Source organism: Bos mutus, chromosome 7, assembly GCF_027580195.1.
Source record: "Bos mutus isolate GX-2022 chromosome 7, NWIPB_WYAK_1.1, whole genome shotgun sequence".
Taxonomy (NCBI): domain Eukaryota; kingdom Metazoa; phylum Chordata; class Mammalia; order Artiodactyla; family Bovidae; genus Bos; species Bos mutus.
The window spans coordinates 100,308,998-100,328,150 of record NC_091623.1 but is presented as its reverse complement, the minus strand read 5'-3'; the positions used below and the strand labels follow the sequence as shown (position 1 = coordinate 100,328,150).

Here is a 19,153-nt window from a genome sequence, read left to right as displayed (position 1 = left end):
CCTAGAGTGACTCCTGGGGTCTATTCACCTCTAACACCCGTATGACTGTACATACACGTCAGTGGTTGTAGGGTCAAAGCATCTTAGAGACGGTCCCCTTGCCTAGTCCAGCAAGGAAACCATGTTTTAGCTTTCCTAGCAGATGGTATGAGATTCCGCTGAATAGCTCTGGGCTAGTGGTTCTCAACCCAGGTTGATTATGCCTCCTGGGGCAATGTCTGAGATATTTTTGGTTGTCACAACAAGAAGATGTACATTATGCATTTAGTGGGCAGAGGCCAGGGACGCTATTGAACATCCTGAAATACACAGGGCAGTCTCCACACCAAAGAATGATCTGGCCCCATATGTCAACAGTGCTGAGGTTTAGAAACCAGCTCTAGGCAAAGGGGATTCATTACATCTTGAGGCAACTCCTGGCGTGGGCATGTGTGGCTTGGACAAGCTTGAGAGGAAGCTATGCTCCTCATAATAGCCTTTCTGACCTTCCATTTGCCTTGCGAGGAAACCAGGAGGAAGGTGTCTCCCAAAGAAATGCCCTCCCCAATATGACTATTCAAACATCTGCAGATGGCTAGCACAGAAATTCAGCCAACAGTGATCAGCAGTCGAGTGAGTGCATGGGGGTCAATGCCAGGGCTGAGGGGCCAATGTCAGAGGCAAGGCTCTCAGGGAGGTGGCCAATGGCTCAATGCAGGCTGGAGGGGACCAGGTGCAAACAGAAGGCTCAGGGGGTTCGGGGGGGACTAGTGAGCTTGGGTGGGGGTTGGGGACATCTGGGGGGCTTTAGAAGTGGGCAATGCCTCTAACTTGGCCTACAATAGTAGGAGCTCTGCGAGTGAAGAGTGGCTACTTGGAGGCACCAGGACCATGAAATCATTTGAGGGTGAATACCATCCCTGCCAGAAGGCCCAGCCTAGCCTGTCCTGCGGAGAAGGCAATGGCACCCCACTCTAGTACTCTTGCTGGGAGACTCCCGGGGACGGGGGAGCCTGGTGGGCTGCCGTCTATGGGGTCGCACAGAGTTGGACACAACTGAAGCGACCTCGCAGCAGCAGCAGCAGCCTGTCCTGCCCTCCTCTCTCACCTCCTGCTGCACCCGGCCACACTGGCTCCTCTCGGTCTCCCACACTTGCCATTTCTTTACCCGCCCTCCCGCACCCCCACTGCCAACCAAGAGGCCGGCAGATTCTATGCCCTTGGGTTGGTTAATTCCATCCCTCCCTCTTTGCCCAGTTAACACTCACTCCTCCTTGGAACCCTGGCCCCTCATCAGGGACCCGCCCAGCTGCCCCTCCCCACCCCATCATGTGCTCTCACAGTTCACACTCCTTCCCGCCATACAACTCATCACAGTTGACTGTTATCTGTGTGACTATTGACCACGGTCCACCTGCCCTGCGGACATCAGAGCCGTGGGTATAGGGCTGGAACTCACTGTGGACCCTTCAGAGTCTGCTGGTAGGTATCCGGGAGTTTTTGAATGGATGAAGGAATGGTTGCCAGTTGGCTCTGGCAAGCTGAAGTGTTGAGCTTATTCAAGGCAGATGGAGTCCTCACTAAGAGTGTCTTAAATACTAGGCTGAAGTGTTTGCATCTAACTAGTCAGCCCAGAGGTCTCCCAAAGACCCCTCAACAGGGCTCTGCCAAGAACACTGATGCCTGAGAATGATGGACTGGGCAGAGGAAGGAGGACTGAGCAGCGCCTGGAGACTAATGGGGAGGGGGGCAGGACTCCTGGGGCCAGACGGCTGGACCCTGGGAAGTGGCAGAGGAAAAGCAGCTCTGATTAGCTTTTTGGTGACTCCTGGCTCCCTCGCATTCCTTTTGGTCCTTCCAGAGAGGGGCGACCAGGCAGTGGCCGGGTAATGCTCTGAGATGTGGAGGGAGGGGTGGGAGAGGGAGGCGGCGGTAGGCGCTGTGATGGTGCAGACACTCTGCAACCCTGTCATCCTCCTGTTCTCTGACCCCTTGGCCTGAAGGAGCTCAACCTCCCACCCTGAGGCAGAGCCAGGGGAGTCTGCTCAGAGAGAACTGCCAGGGAAGTGGGCCAGCCGAGCAGCGGGGGGAAGTGCACAGGGACGGAAGGCAGATTACATGTCACTTCACATTAGCCACACCGGCAACTTTCCTGAACCACCCAGAGAGGGCCGAAATAATCACAGAGTTGAGGACAAGCCAACAGCACAGACAGCACCGGGACGGAAGGAGGCTCTCTCCTTTCCAGTCATAAGCGGAGAGGAACGCCTCCCCAAGGGTCACATTTGCTTACCTGTGAGGTACATCTCCTCCCCCTCGGTGAACATCTGGTGGCAGCGCACACATCTGGCGCAGGTGGGGTGGTAGTGCTTCCCTCCCGCCTACGGGAATAAAAGATAAAAGAGGAGGTCAGCGCTGTGGCTGCCATCCAGCAGGGCAGGTCGAGTCTAATGTTTCCTGACTCATTAGTGTCAATGGCTTCTTCACGGCCCTGAGGCTGGCTGGGATCTACCCAAGGGAGTCCCCCAAAACAATCTACACATTTGCCAGAAGCTTGGTGATTCCATACCATGGGCATCTGAAAGCTTTCAGCGGACCTGCCTGGACACCGTCATATCTATTGCAGCAACGGAAGGGCCATTTGGAGGCCTCTGGTCCTACTGCCTTATTTCCTGATGAGAAAATAGTCTTACTTTGAGGACATCTCAGCATTTCCCCAACAATAGGCCCTTACTGCCAGTGGTTCAAGACATGTTTTAAAGGGATCCTCAGGTTTAATAACACTGAATTCATGGGGGAAAAAAAAAGAGAGAGAGAGATTTCCTTTTCAATCCTCTATCTATTCTTTTGATTTTTTTTTCAAGGAGAAAATATCAGTTTGGTCCATAAGGTAACATCTATCCAAACCTTACTAATCTACCTTTTAAGGCATGAGAATAGGTAAGAGTCTTGAAGCTTCCACTAGAACACCACTTTTTAGTTACTGGCAACATGGCAAGTGATCCTGGTTTTCCTATTATGTTACACAAGTTTTCTTATTTGCAAGAGAGCCAACTTGAAGATAAGATAAAGCATTAGGTAAGAATGAATACATGAGGCTCATCAGATCAGATCAGTCGCTCAGTCGTGTCCGACTCTTCGCGACCCCATGAATCGCAGCGCGCCAGGCCTCCCTGTCCATCACCAACTCCCGGAGTTCACTCAGACTCACGTCCATCAAATCAGTGATGCCATCCAGCCATCTCATCCTCTGGCGTCCCCTTCTTCTCTTGCCCCCAATCCCTCCCAGCATCAGAGTCTTTTCCAATGAGTCAACTCTTCGCGTGAGGTGGCCAAAGTACTGGAGTTTCAGCTTTAGCATCATTCCTTCCAAAGAAATCCCAGGGCTGATCTCCTTCAGAACGGACTGGTTGGATCTCCTTGCAGTCCAAGGGACTCTCCAGAGTCTTCTCCAACACCACAGTTCAAAAGCATCAATTCTTTGGCGCTCAGCCTTCTTCACAGTCCAACTCTCACATCCATACATGACCACTGGAAAAACCACAGCCTTGACTAGACAGACCTTTGTTGGCAAAGTAATGTCTCTGCTTTTGAATATGCTGTCTAGGTTGGTCATAACTTTCCTTCCAAGGAGTAAGTGTCTTTTAATTTCATGGCTGCAGTCACCATCTGTAGTGATTTTGGAGCCCAGAAAAATAAAGTCTGACACTTTTTCCACTGTTTCCCCATCTATTTCCCATGAAGTGATGGGACCGGATGCCATGATCTTCGTTTTCTGAATGTTGAGCTTTAAGCCAACTTTTTCACTCTCCACTTCCACTTTCATCAAGAGGCTTTTTAGTTCTTCTTCACTTTCTGCCATAAGGGTGGTGTCATCTGCATATCTGAGGTTATTGATATTTCTCCTGGCAATCTTGATTCCAGCTTGTGCTTCTTCCAGTCCAGCATTTCTCATGACGTACTCTGCATATAACTTAAATAAACAGGGTGACTATATACAGCCTTGATGAACTCCTTTTCCTATTTGGAACCAGTCTGTTGTTCCATGTCCAGTTCTAACTGTTGCTTCCTGACCTGCATACAAATTTCTCAAGAGGCAGATCAGGTGGTCTGGTATTCCCCTCTTTCAGAATTTTCCACAGTTTATTGTGATCCACACAGTCAAAGGCTTTGGCATAGTCAATAAAGCAGAAATAGATGCTTTTCTGGAACTCTCTTGCTTTTTCCATGATGCAGCGGATGTTGGCAATTTGATCTCTGGTTCCTCTGCCTTTTCTAAAACCAGCTTGAACATCAGGAAGTTCACGGTTCACATATTGCTGAAGCCTGGCTTGGAGAATTTTGAGCATTACTTTACTAGCGCTCATAGGCATGGCAAAAATGGTGAGAGGGCACAGGACAGACACATTTTGGGGGCTCACTGGGCAAATGAGACCCACAAAGCCAGGACCTGTCAGGAAGTCTCTGACCCCCAGGCCAGTCCCATAACTACTGTGCTTGGGAGCCTCTGCCCCAATCTGGCATTGATGAGCCCCCTTCCCTATTCCCACTTTGTTTCCCTACGCATCATTTCAAGTGAAAATGGAAATGATCTGAAGCCGAGAACTCCTTTCTAGGTGGAAGAAAGCACCTCGGAGAAGGTTGTGACTCAAGGTCCCAATGGAAGCCAGCAGCCACGTGGGAGCTGCTCCCCGGAGGGCAGACAGTCCTGACACGACAGCCTAACTGAGAGTACCTGACCCATGAGGGCCCTTCCCTGGTGGCTCGAGAACTGCTGTATGGAGGAGCTTCAGGCAGCAATGGGGTTGGAAGGTGGGGCTCATTTTGAAGGTGTATATTTCAGGTTAGGGCAAAGTTTTTTTGGGGGTATGTTGTTGCTGTTGTTTAGTCGCTAAGTCGTGTCCGACGCTTTGCGACCCCATGGACTGCAGCATGCCAGGCCTCCCAGTCCCTCACCATCTTCTGGAGTTCACTCAAGTTCATGTCCACTGGGGCAGCGATGCCATCCAACCAACTCAGCCTCCCTTTTGGGGGGATATGCTTGGGGCAAATTGATGGATACTGGGGTATTGTTAAAGGACCCTTCCCCAGCCATCACTTGGTCTGATGCTAATAGGCTCCTTCCAATTCAAAAATTGTAGGGACTTCTGGCCACCATTGGTTAAGGCTTTGCCTTCCAATGTAAGGGAGGGGGTGGGTGTGGGTTTGAGTTCCATGACTGGTCAGGGAGCTAAGATTTCACAGCCAAAAAGCCAAAATATAAGAGCAGAAGCAATACTGTAACAAATTCAATAAAGACGTTAAAAATGGCCCACATCAAAAAAATCTTAAAAATATTGTATTATAATTGCATAATGCTGAAGGCTTATCCCCAAATCTTGTGTGTGTGTTTGAGTCGGGGGGTAGTTGGGCATGGGTTTATCTATTTGGGAGATACTTGATTTATTCTAAAAATTAAGCAAATGGACGGAAAGGGCAGGCTTTTTAAAAAAGAAAGAAAATCCCAAATCCCCCTTTTTTTTTTTGCCATCTTGGTTGTTTGCATAGCTCCCACTAATGAGAGAATGTCCTTATTGTCACCAAAGCAAACGGTGTTCAGACTCTGGAAGGACCTGCTATTTTCCCAAGCTGCGATGTCGTGGGACTGATTCTCCCACACCATGACAGGGATAATCGTTTTAATTAGTAGTCTCTTCCTACTTTGTGTCTCTTTATCATTTCAATTATAGATCTGTTTCTAGAATGGAAACAGTGGGTTGGCAAAACTGAAGCTGGCATCTTCCTAAATGTCACACCCCAGCACCCTGCTCTAGCCGAAAGAGGCTCTGTGCACATCTCAGAAACTCTGCCAAGGATGGCACGGAAGCCACCTGAGGGAGTGGGAGGGAGGCCACATAGCCGCTGGTGCCAGCACAAGGGGAACCAGTCAGGGGGATAAGATGAGACATTCTGTTAACCAGCCAAAGTCCAGAACACAGTGTTCAGGACAAAGAATCAGTAGCTGGAAAATGGGCCCCCTTGGCGAGGACTGAGAACCACAGCAATGTGAGGCAGGCAGCATAGGACCCCAGGGCTGTGATTCTCCCCAGCAAGGACACAGACCAGCAAGAAAGGAGTGTGGTCAGTGCTCAGCATGCTGAGTTCTGTCACTGAGGAAGGGACTGTGGGCTGGGAAGGGGACACGGAATTTAATTAAGTGCCTACTGTGTACCCAGAAACATACCAGGACCCATAGCAGGAGGCTGTTGTTTTGGTCTGGCCGACAGCCTTCCTCCAGAAACAGCATCAAGCTTTTCCTGGGTGGGAATGACTACCCGTTCCCCATGTCAATCCATGTGGTTATTCCAACACTATGCTCACAGTGACTGGTCTGGAGACGGGCCTGAGGTTCTCCAGTGAGAGCCAGTCCCAGGATGCTTGCTGAGCTATTAGGAAAGAGAAAGCTCTCCTTCCACTGGAAATGCTGGCAGACAGGATGGAAGCCTAGAGTGACTGGTGTCCGATTTCCACATCATACAGGAGAGAGATAAAGCCAACCCAGAAGAAAGTTGCACCAAGAGGGCAAGATATTCGAACACATTTGTGTGAGTGCTGGATCCAGCTGTGCCTGAAGCAAGGACGACTCCTGGGTTTTTCACTATGGGAGTTGATAAATTTCCTTTTTGGTCTGAGGTAGTTTCTGAGTATAGTTTCTGTACTTGCAACCAAGACAGTCCTGACTAGCTATAAAGGAAAACACACTCCTGTGTTTGTCCCTTACTCTCAGACCACTACCACACTCATACTTCTGACACCAGATGTGTGGGTTTTTTCCTCTCCCACACCAAGCAGTTCTCTGTGACACCAGCTGAGTGTCCTGTAATTTAATTGATTCTGATACTCTACCTGGACAGAGTGTCAGACCCCACAGGTTAAGGGCTCAGACCCGTCTCCCCCACATCACTGTCTCCCCCAACCCTAATTTAGATAACAGTCGGTAAGTCCCAATTGTCACTTATTTCTGACTGACCAGCATTAAACTGGGGTTCCCATGACCCCCATCTAGGGTTTATTAATTTCTTGGAATGGCTCAAAGAACTCAAGAAATAGTTATGTTTACTGGTTTGTTATAGAATGATAGAGATGAACATTCAGACAGAAGAGGTTCAAGGTATATGCGGAGGGGCACGGGGCATCCATGCCCTCTCACTGAGTACCACTCTCCCAGAACCTCGGGTGTTTACCCACCTGGACACTCTCTGAACCCTGTGCTTGTGGGATGTTCACAGAGGCTTCTTTGTGTCGACAGGATCATCATTAACTCAAGTTCTAGGCCCTTTCTCCTTCCCAGAGGATGGGAGTCGGGGCTGAAAGTTTCAAGCTTCTAATCATGGCTTGATCTTTCTGGTGACCGGCCCCCGCCCATGAGTCGCCTCATTAGAACAAAAGATGCTCCCATCGCTCAGAAATTTCTGAGGGGTTTAGGAGTTCTATGTTCAGGAACTGAGGTCAAAAACCAAATGGTAGAACAAAATATGCTCCTCATGTTCTTATCACTTAGGAAATTACAAGGGTTTTAGGAGCTCTGTGCCAGGAACCAGGGGCAGAAACTATTATATATATTTTCCATGATTTCACACTGGCATATATATCTACTAGGAGTTAAATAACAGTAGTATTCTCCATTGATAGATAAAGACTCTAAGACTCAAAGAAAGACTTGCTTGGTTTCATGGCTAGAAGAGATAAAACTCGAATTCAAATCTGTTTAACTCCAACTGTGTATTTTCTTGACATCCCACTGTGTCAATGGCCCTGGAGAACTGAGAGCTGTGGGCACTGGTGTGGAATACAGGAGGCTGGAGTCCTAGGTATCAGCTCTGTCTTTACCAGAAATACAGCATATGACTTTGGAAAGAACCACATGTCTCAGGCCTCACTTTTCTCATCTGTAAAGCAAGGAGGGTGAACTAGTTGACTGGCAAAATTCTCTTACAGATCTAAGGTAAAAAAAAAAAAAAAAATCAATACATCCAAGATGCTAATGGAGCCTCATACAAATGGAATCAATGGAAACCCAGTCACAAGAGCTGCCCAAGAAGAGGGGGCTCCAACAATGCTGAATGACAGTAACACTTGGGGGAAAGACAGGTGCTGACATGATTTCAGAGCAGCCTGGAAATGCTGGGACAAATTCCTGTCTGAGGCTCTGGCCCTGCGTGTAACTGAAGTCTCTCCCTTCTGGAAAGAAAAGTCTGCTTTTATGATTTCTCAATGACATATGCCAGTGACATATGGATTTGTCTGGTGGTGAAAGTAAAGTCTGATGCTGTAAAGAAAAACATTGCTTAGGAACCTGGAATGTTAGATCCATGATCAAGGTACGTTGGAAGTGGCCAAACAGGCGGTGGCAAAAGTGAACATTGACATTTTAGCAATCCGTGAAAGTGGACTGGAATGGGCGAATTTAATTCAGATGACCATTGTATCTACTACTGTGGGCAAGAATCCCTTAAAAGGATTGGAGTAGCCCTCACAGTCAACGAAAGAGTCTGAAATGCAGTACTTGGGTGCAATCTCAAAAATGACAGAATGATCTCTGTTTGTTTCCAAGGCAAACCATTCAATATTACAGTAATCCAAGTCTATGCCCCAACCACTAATGCCAAAGAAGCTGAAGTTGAACAGTTCTATGATGACCTGCAAGACCTTCTATAACTAATAAAAAAAAAAAAAAGATGTCCTTTTCATCTTAGGGGACTGGAAGGCAAAAGTAGGTAGTTAAGAGATACCTGGAGTAACAGGCAAGTTTGGCCTTGGAGTACAAAATAAAGCAGGGCAAAGGCTAATAGAGTTTTGCTAAGAGAATGCACTGGTCATATGCAAACATCCTCTTTCAACGACACAAGAGACAACTCTACACATAGACATTACCAGATGGTCAATACCAAAATCAGACTGTTTATATTCTTTGCAGCCAAAGATGGAGACACTCTAAACAGGCAGCACAAAACAAGACCGGGAGCTGACTGTGGCTCAGATCATGAACTCCTTATTGCAAAATTCAGACTGAAATTGAAGAAAGTATGGAAAACCACTAGGCCATTCAACTATGACCTGAATCAAATCCCTTATGATTATACAGTGGAACTGACAAATAGATTCAAGGGGTGAGATCTGATAGACTGCCTGAAGCACTATGGATGGAGGTTCGTAACATTGTACAGGAGGTGGTAATCAAAACCAGCCCCAAGAAAAAGAAATGCAAAAATGCGTAACAGTTGTCCGAGGAGGCCTTACAAATAGCTGAGGAAGGAAGAGAAACGAAAGGCAAAGGAGAAAAGGAAAGATATACCCATCTGAATACAGAGTTCCCAAGAATAGCAAGGAGAGATAAGAAAGCCTTCCTAAGTGAACAACGCAAAGAAATAGAGGAAAACAATAGAATGGGAAAAACTAGAGATCTCTTAAAGAAAATTAGAGATACCAAGGGAACATTTCATGCAAAGATGGATACAATAAAGAACAGAAACAGTATGGATCTAACAGAAGCAGAAGATACTAAGAAGAGGTGGCAAGAATACACAGAAGAACTATACAAAAAAGATCTTCATGACTCAGATAACCACGATGGTGTGATCATTCACCTAGAGCCAGACATCCTGGAGTGCAAAGTCAAGTGGGCCTTAGGAAGCATCACTAAAAACAAAGCTAGTGGAGGTAATGGAATTCCAGTTGAGCTATTTCAAATTCTAAAAGATGATGCTGTTAAAGATGCTGGGAAAGATTGAAGGAGAAGGGGACGACAGAGGATGAGATGTATGGATGGCATCACTGACTCAGTGGACATGAGTTTGAACAAGCTCTGGGAGATGGTAAAGGACAGAGGAGCCTGGCATGCTGCAGTCCATGGGGTCACAAAGAGTCGGATATGACTCAAAGTCTGAATGACAACAGGCCACTGACCCCCGCTACTTGTGGGTGCCCCTGCCCACAATTCTGCAGACCTGACAAGTGGTTCTCCTGAACGTGACCGTGTCCCACACCCCACAGCTTTTTCTCAGCCTGCATATCACTAACTGCTCTTGCAGAATCTGCCCAACGCTCTGACTTACTTTCCATCTTTTCTGGAGTTCTGTCCTCTCACCACCTCTCCCCAGTCTCACCCAATCCTGCATCCCTCAGCGCTCCTCCTCTTTTTCTGACTTCTCAGTCTCCTTCTGCACTCCTGCAAGCTGCCACTCCCCATGTTATCTTCAGCCCTCTCCTCTTTCTCTAAGAAATCCTGATGACTCCCAGGGTGCTGACTATTATTCAAATCTTAGCATTTTGGAGACTGTTCCCTCCAGGCCTGAGCTTTGTCCCTCACCTCTGGTCCACGTTCTCATTGTCCTCTTGAAAATTTCCTGGTGTTTCCACCACACTCCTTCCCAAAGGGAATTCACGTGTTTCTGCTCAGATCAGCCTTTCCCTGCCATCTGCACTTCCGCAATGGCAACACCAGACTTCCTCTCACCTGGGCCTCACACTTGGGTTCAACCTTTGGCCTCTTCCCCTTTGATGGCTGCATCTACAAGCGGCCCCATGGTTGCAAAGCTACTGGAATTCAACTTCCACAGTGTTGCAGACAGGCTGGTTAACCCTGCCACTGCCACAGTACCTCCCAAGCCCTTGGGGGGTCGAGGTCTTCTTGCAGGTCTCCTGCTTCCAGTTTCTTTCCTTTAAATTTAGCCTGTGGACATCATGTTCTTCTCCCCAAGGCGCAGCTTGCAGCAGGTCACTTCTGCTTGGCCTTTCCCCAACCCTCTGCTGTCCTGTGAATTCCAGACGTCTCGCCCTGGTATCAGGCCTCAGAAACCTGGGCCCAAATCCTCCATGTACTTGTGTTTCATGCTTTTTCTCCACATTGCACTCCTACTGCTCCTTGGAAATGCCTGATGGCTTATCCACTCTGTGCATTTATCTTATTCTCTGATTCCCTATAGTCTCTTAATGGAAATCTTACAGTGTTGCTCTTTGGTTTAAAATTCTCCAATGAATTTCCACTGCACTTACTATAAAACATAAACTCCTAAACAGGCCTATAAAGCTTGATATGATATGCCCTTTATGATCTACTCCATCTTCCTCTAGCTCTGATTTATAGAACTCAGCCACACTGGCCTTCTTCTCTGTTCCCTGAAAGGGTCAAGCTCATTCCTCCTCTAGCCCTTCACAGGGCAGCTTCCTTCTCACCCTCAGGGCTCAACTACACTGCATCTCCTCAGAGTCCCTTCCTGGCTGCTACACTTTCTCCCGAGCTGAGGCTGTAGGATCCTTCTCAACACACTGCTAACTCCAGGCAACCTCGGTCTCCCAGCCAGCTTTGTCAGAATTAATGATTCTGTTCATAAGCCCTGACCCAGTCTGTTGTCCCTCAGCCACTGTCAGATGAGAAAATGTGGAACTAGAAAGGCAAAGACACTCACCCCAAAATCTGAGCATGAGTAAGCAACTGAGTCAATATTAGCACCCAATTATTTGTACTCTTAGGCTATTGTTTTTCATTTTTTGAGATTTGAACAAAATCTGTACTTTAGTTATTAATACTGTATCACATGCTAATTTCCTGTCTTCTTAACCAACAATATTTCTTTATGTTCTCAGAACTGGGTTAGGAGTTTCAAGCCTCATTCAAGTTATTTTAATCACTAAGATAATTAATTTTCTAGACTTTTAGCTGTGATTCTAGATGCCAAAATACATGAAACTACATCAAAATTTTGAGTAAATATAAATTAGAAAGCTTTTGTATACATATATATAAATAGAATGTATAATAGAATGTATATATTTCAGAAAACTTTAGAATTTTTGCCTAGCAAAAGAATGTATGACATTTCGATTCTACTTGTTTGACTTGGTATGAACAGAATACTAGGCCACTGCTTTTCATTTGCACCAAACTCTTTCCTGCTTCTGACTCCTCAAGGTGGGTGGTCCCAAGGCATAGGAAGACAACTGCCTGGGCCCAGAGTGTGGGAGGGAAGGCCAGGAAGGCCAGCGAATGGGGGCTCGGGGAGGGGCTCAGCATGGGTGCTGCAGGTTGTCTGTCACTGGCAGAGCGAGCTGTGCATCAGAAGCAGAGGAAAGTTGTTGCCATGGTGATGGACCAGCCAAAGAAGGGCTTAGGGAGCAGGCTGCTAGACAAGCTGGTTCATAAATCAGCACATTACCGAATGCTTAAAAAAATAAAGGCTCTATCCTTTAGGCAGGGCAAAGAAGAAAATCATAATCATCACTCCCCAGTAATCTATCTGGGTCTGAATCCAGAGAAACAACTGATATTTCCAACACGACATTTTTTGAACAAGGAGTAATTTCGTCCAGCTTCTCATTTGAGGGGTACCTACAGAAGCAGGGTTATCTGCTCAAGGTCATGTAGCAAGCTAAGCTGAGGTAGAGAAAGCAGAGGAGGTAGAAGCTAAGGAAAAAGGGGTGTGGGGTGACTTTCCCCTTCTTCAGGGATGACTCTGTGGGGTCATAGGCCACCTGCTCAATCATCTTCACAGGTACTTGTACCCACTCACCTCCAAGACCCTGCCGCTGATGTATCGGTCACAAGTCTCGCACTTAATGCCAAACTGGGAGTGGTAGTCAGACTCACAGTACGGAACGCCATCCCTGCAGAGGAAATCCACACAGGAAGAGGAAATTAGGGGGGTCCGCGGGGGTGTCACGTGGAATTTCCCAGACCCAAAGATAACTGTGACTGGACCAAGATTAGAAGCACTCAGGTAGCTGTTCCAAGTGCAAAAACTGCCCAGACACCCCTCAGATCTACAGGATCAGACAGTCCCTGGGGTGAGAGGGCTGGGGAACCTGCATCTTGACAAACTCCCCACGCATGCCTGGAAAGTACTGTTTGCTGTTGGCTGTGAGGGCCCCTGACTCTTCTTCTTTACTCTCTCCTCAGATTTTCCAGACCTAGTCTCTTCCTTTTACCCTAAAGGACTCTTTTAAAAGGTCATTTAAAAAAAAAGCTTCCATTTAGAATAGGTAATATCTGCATTTGGCACACTGCAAAGCCACAAGGGGAAAAGTCTGTACCCTCCTCTCAGTCTCTCCCAGTTTCCCTTTCAGGAGGTCATCAATGTGATCAATTTTTTGCATATGGCACCCCACTCCAGTACTCTTGCCTGGAAAATCCCATGGACGGAGGAGCCTGGTAGGCTCCAGTTCATGGGGTCGCTAAGAGTCGGATACGATTGAGTGACTTCACTTTCACTTTTCACTTTCATGCATTGGAGAAGGAAATGGCAGCCCGCTCCAGTATTCTTGCCTGGAGAATCCCAGGGACAGAGGAGCCTAGTGGGCTGCCATCTATGGGGTCGCACAGAGTCGGACACGACTGAAGCGACTTAGCAGCAGCAGCAAGGGTTCCTTTTCTAACAAAACACTGGTACAAAAAGAATCATATGACTATGCTCTTACAACAGTAGAAAACAGGAACCCTTGCCCTCCCCAGTCATCTCCTAAGTGCTCAATCTTGCCCAGTGCTTGTAACTTACTGGGCAGTAATAAGATTATTGTTAGTTATTCTTACACTATCCCCTACTACAGTAGCCATTGATATTTACTGCTCGGTATGTGTTGGGCTCTCTGATGGTATTTTACATAGGTTATTTCATTTAATACTTGCAGCAGTCCTGTGAGGTTGGAATTAGTGGTCTTCCCATTGTGTGGATGAGAAAACCCAACTCAAATGATCTAGTGCTGGTTCAAATCCACATGGTCTGGTTTCTCAGCAGGCTGTCATGAGAATTAAAGGATGTGGCTCCAGGGCTCAGCAGGGCACCTGTCCTAGGGGGATCCCCATGATGGCTGACAGGAGTCCCCAAAGGATGTCTGGGTTCAGCTTTCAAGGGCCAAGGTGGGGATGACTGGGGGCATCAAAGCGCTCAGCCCAGCTCGGGCCCGGCCTAGCTCTAAGGCCCAGATCTGATGACATCTCTCTGAGGTGCCGATGACATCTTCTGTATGGGACAGAACTCGCTAACACGCAGAGAGGCCTTAGACCAGGCACATCCATGCTGCTGCCCTGTGGGTACTGCTGGGATCCCACCCTGGGCAGCAGGGCTGTCAGTGTTTCCTGAAGGAGAGGCAGCATTGAGGACTGGTGCTCAGCAAAGTCATGAGGTGACACTGTTGTTTGTGGGTCCATGAGACAAGCCTCCCTCACCCTCAACCCTTTCACACTCTGTGGGGTAGGAGGGTAACCCTGCAGGGGGATAAAGTCATTTGTCAGGAGGTGGGTGCAATGAAACAGCAAAATTTGGGTATAAATGCCAACACCTCCTAATTTGGGCCCAGGGAATCTGCATCTTGACAAGCTCCCCATGCATGCCGGGGAAGCACTGTCTGCTGCTGGGTGAGGCGACTTTGGGAATTAGACATACATGATTCTAAAAAGAGGCAGAGTGTAAAAATTAATATTTACTGGGTATTGATTAGGTACAAAGCACAGATCTCTGAACCCTATGAGGGTTCTTCTTTTTAGCCCTGTTTCTATAAATGAAGAAAACTGAGACTCAGATAAGCTGAGTCTCTTGCTGAGGTCAAGTGGGCTGGGCTTCTAACTTGGGCATCAATACCAGAGCCGGCGCTGCTAAGCACCTTCCACTCTGCTGGCAGATGGATGAAGAGCCCAGAGACCAGCTGCAGAGGCCTAAGGCGTGGTAGATAATCTGGGTTGGACCTGCTCATAAGGAGCTCTGAGCAAACCCTTACTGCCCCAGAGAATTTGGACTTGAATTCACAGACTCAAGGACTCCTGGCTGGCATCTCATCAAGGGAACACCTTACTTGGCAGGCACAGAGATGCATGCCAAACTCCCACTAATATGTGTTCAAAGCGCTCGGGCTGTGACCTCAACTCACCTCTGCAGCCTTGGACTTCACCTGTGCACACACCCGAGTTCCAGCAAACAGGATGGATGTGGCCAGCAACTCCCTGCCCTTGCTCAGGCTGGGCATTCTGGCTACAAGCTCTCCTTTGCATTTTCAAATCTTATACCCCTTTTCAAGGTCCAGCCCAAATATTACCATCTTCCATAAAGCTCTCACATATTCCAGATACCACTTCTGCTAGTTAGAAGTGAACAGTCACAGCCACAGCCTGTGGCTTAGACCTCTGACACAGACAAGGGTTGTTTGGCTAGTACCTACCTCCCTTTTTGATAGCAGCAGTACCTTGCCTGAGTTCTGGGAACCAGCCCTTCCCACTCACAATTACAAAGGGCTGCTCTCTGACTCAAGGGTTTAGATCCTTCTGGCCAGTGATTGGTCAGGGATTGTCATGTGACCCAGTGGAGGCCAAATCAGAGGCAGTTGTGGGACTTTTGCTGGAGTTCTTGGGAAAGAGGCCTCTCTCTCTTTGCCAGGTTTATGAAGCTGCTAGAAACAAAGCTTGGAGTTGTTGGTAATCATCTTTGCTACCAATTGGAGAGGTCCTGCTTGAGAATGAATCAGACACAGAGAAAGGCAGAGCTGAGAGAGACAAGAAAGACTGGGGAAAGGGTGAGGCTTCTGAAGGGCTAATGACAGCTTTAAGCCTCTGGATTCAGCCATGCCAGAAGCCAGAATGCCACTGGCCTTTCCATTTCTATGAGTCAATAAACTCCCATTTTTGCATTCAGGGAGTTTGAGTTGGGTTTTCTGTCACTTCTGATTGGAAAGGTCTTAAAGAACAGAACTTCTCTTGAGCTCTGAATCACATGTACCCTGGAGTCATCATATTTTATGCATATAGCCTGTCTCTCTTATTTCTTGGCAGCAGAACCATGCATGCTACAACTTTAATGCTTACTACATCCTAGCATCAGGTCAGAGAGTGATACTAGAAAATGTCTGGATCAAAGTGTAAAAAGTTCTGAGGGCTAGTGGCCCTAATTTTTTTTTAGGTACTTGAGTGTGTAAATATGGTCATAAGGCCCTGGCACAAGGGGCCTTGTCTAGTGTTCAGTGTCGGGGCTAGGCCGTCTCTCCTGACAACAACTCTTATCTCATTTCAGTCAACAGCTGTATTATCGACTTTGGGTCAGGCATTGTGCTAAGGCTGCAGTGAATTAAACAAAGTCCCACCCTGGTGAGGACAGACACTAAATATAATCACTGTGGCAATAACTTCCTGAGACTCAGTTTCTGCAGCTTTTCAAATAGGGGTTAACACCTAATGGGGGTAGTCATGGGGCTTAATGTGATAACTTGTACAGAGCAGTTATTACATTCCTTGTCCATACTAAAAGCTCAATAAATGACAGCTAATATTATTATCCTTATTAAAAAGGTAACATGGTTAAATATACAATCGGAAATGGTGTTGACCTACCCGAAGGAAACCAATAGGGCCGCTGAGGGCCACTGGGAGGGCCAATGTGGAGGGCCTGTAAGAGGTGGTATGAAGCCAGTTCTGAGGGGAGGGTATGGGACCTGAGACCAGAGGAAGGGGAGGAGCAACATGCTCAGAACAGAGCAGAGCATCTCAGAACAGAGGAAGCACCGAGTGAGGGCCCAAGGTGAGTGGGGTGCCATTTGTGGCAGGAGTGTGGCAGCCGGACAGAAATGGAGGGAGATGCTGCTGGTGACTCAGGCCAAGGGCCATGTGGGGCCAGGCCTGGGGCATGCAGAGGTCAGGCAGGCGGGGCGGGGAGAGACCTACTTGCTGATGTACTCCCCAGTGAGGATGACACTGCAGGTCTGGCATTTGAAGCAGCTGACGTGCCACTGCTTGTCCAGCGCCAGGAGCGACTGGCCATGCTTGATCTCCTCCTTGCACCCAGCGCAGTCTGCAAAGACAGGAGGACCCGATGAGCAAAGCACCTTGGGCTCCGGGACCCTTGCTGTCGTCTCGCGCCTGAGTCTAGGCAACCCCTCCTGAATGCTGGCTTTTCTGTAACTGCTCCCACCTAGGTACCAGCGCCAGTCGAGACTGTGTCAGGTAAGCGAAAGGCCAAAGGCACCCTGGCCTCTTGACAAGGGGTACTGGTGTGAGGGAAAAAGAAAGACCTCATAGGGTTCCTCCAGAAAGTTCCTTGCTGGTCATCCTGACCATGGTTCATCCAGAGCGGACCCTGAACTGCTCCTAGCCTGTTCTCAAGTTGCTAACAGAGCTCATGCAACTCTCTGTGACCTGGGGACCTGCAGCATCAGTGTCACCTGGGAAATTGCAAATGTGTAGAAATGTGGGCCCCATCCAGATCAACTGAATTTTTATTTTTAACTATTTTATTTTTATTGAAATACACTTGATTTACAACGTTGTATTCATTTCAGGTAACAGCAAAGTGATTCAGTTACACACACACACACACACACATATGTAATATATTTTTTGTCAGGTTCTTTTCTATTATAGGTTGTTACAGGGATTAAATATAGTTCCCTGTGCTATACAGGTCTTGTTGCTAATCTATTTTACATGTAGTAGAGTGTATCTTTTAATCCCCAAACCCTAATTTATCCCTTTCTCCTTTGTTAACCATAAGTTTTCCTATGCCTGTGAGTCTGTTTCCGTTTTGTAAATCATTTGTATTATATTTTTAGGTTCCTCATATAAGTGATATCATATGATATTTGTCTTTCTCTGACTTATTTCACTTACTGTGATAATCTCTAGGTCCATTCATGTTGCTGCAAGTAGCATTATTTCATTCTTTTTTATGGCTGAGGAATATTCCATTGTATATATACACCACATCTTCTGTATCCATCATCTGTTGATGGACATTTAGGTTGCTTGCATGTCTTGGCTACTGTGAATAGCACTGCAATGAACACTGAGGGGCATGTATCTTTTTAAATTAGAGTTTTCTCCAGGTAAATGCCCGGGGGTGGAATTCCTGGATCATACGATAGCTCTATCTTTTGTTTTTTTGAGGAACCTCCATATTGATCTTCACAGTGGCTGTATCAATTTACATTCCCACCAACGTGAAGGAGAGTTCCCTTTTCTCCACAGCCTCTCCAGCATTTGTCACTTGCAGATGTTTTCATGACAGCCATTCTGACCCATGTGAAGTGACACCTCATTATAGTTTTGATTTGCATTTCTCTAAAATGCAAAAAGTTTGAGCAACTTTTCGTGTGCCTGTTGGCCATCTGTATGTTTTCTTTGGAGAAATTTCTATTTAGTTCTTTTACCCGTTTTTTTGGCTGGGTTATTTTTTTCATATTGAACTGCATGAGCTGTTTTATATATTTTGGAAATAGAGCCCTTGTCACTGAATTTTCTCAAGATCTCCAAGCACAGCAGAGTTTGAGAATCCCTGCTCCAAGCTTAGGTTCTACTTTTTCTCACCTTTAGGCTCACATGCTCAATGGTTTGTGATTTGTGTGCTTTTGGTTAAACCTATTCTCTTGCCTAGCACCATGTTCAACACACAGTAAGAACTTAGAGCAGATGTGCTGAATGAGCAGCCCTCCTAGCCCCCAGGCAAAGGATATAACTTACCACGCACACCTCCTCCCTTAGAGTCCAAAATGCAGTACTTGGATGCAATCTCAAAAACGACAGAATGCTCTCTATTCATTTCCAAGGCAAACCATTCAATATCACAGTAATCCAAGTCTATGCCCTAACCAGTAACGCTGAAGAAGCTGGAACGGTTGAATGGTTCTATGAAGTTGAATGGTTCTATGAAGACCTACAAGACCTTTTAGAACTAACACCCCAAAAAGATGTCCTTTTCATTATAGGGGACTGGAATGCAAAAGTAGGAAGTCAAGAAACACCTGGAGTAACAGGCAAATTTGGCCTTGGAATAAGGAATGAAGCAGGGCAAAGGCTAATACAGTTTTGCCAAGAGAACACACTGGTCATAGCAAACACCCTCTTCCAACAACACAAGAGAAGACTCTACACATGGATATCACCAGATGGTCAACACCGAAGTCAGATTGATTATATTCTTTGCAGCCAAAGATGGAGGAGCTCTATACAGTCAACAAAAACAAGACCAGGAGCTGATTTTGGCTCAGATCATGAACTCCTTATTGCCAAATTCAGACTTAAATTGAAGAAAGTACAGAAAACCACTAGACCATTCAGGTATGACCTAAATCAAATCCCTTATGATTATACAGTGGAAGTGAGAAATAGATTTAAGGGACTAGATCTGATAGATAGAGTGCCTGGAACTATGGACTGAGGTTTGTG

At 46.9% G+C, this 19,153-nt stretch overlaps 1 protein-coding gene across 5 annotated transcripts in view; it reads right to left on the bottom strand.

The window, feature by feature from the left end:
• The window catches only part of ABLIM3 (actin binding LIM protein family member 3), a 136,775-nt gene that overhangs the window by 45,365 nt on the left and 72,257 nt on the right, over window positions 1–19,153 (bottom strand). For all 5 annotated transcript variants that reach the window (XR_011464844.1, XR_011464847.1, XR_011464846.1 and 2 more), the window contains 3 exons: window positions 16,658–16,784; window positions 12,528–12,621; window positions 2,273–2,360 (listed from right to left, as the gene is read on the bottom strand). Coding sequence is in view for 1 of the 5 variants with exons in the window: in XM_070374595.1 (XP_070230696.1) it covers window positions 2,273–2,360; window positions 12,528–12,621; window positions 16,658–16,784 (309 nt within the window). In the remaining 4 variants the exon portion in view is untranslated. The remainder of the gene's footprint in view (window positions 1–2,272; window positions 2,361–12,527; window positions 12,622–16,657; window positions 16,785–19,153) is intronic.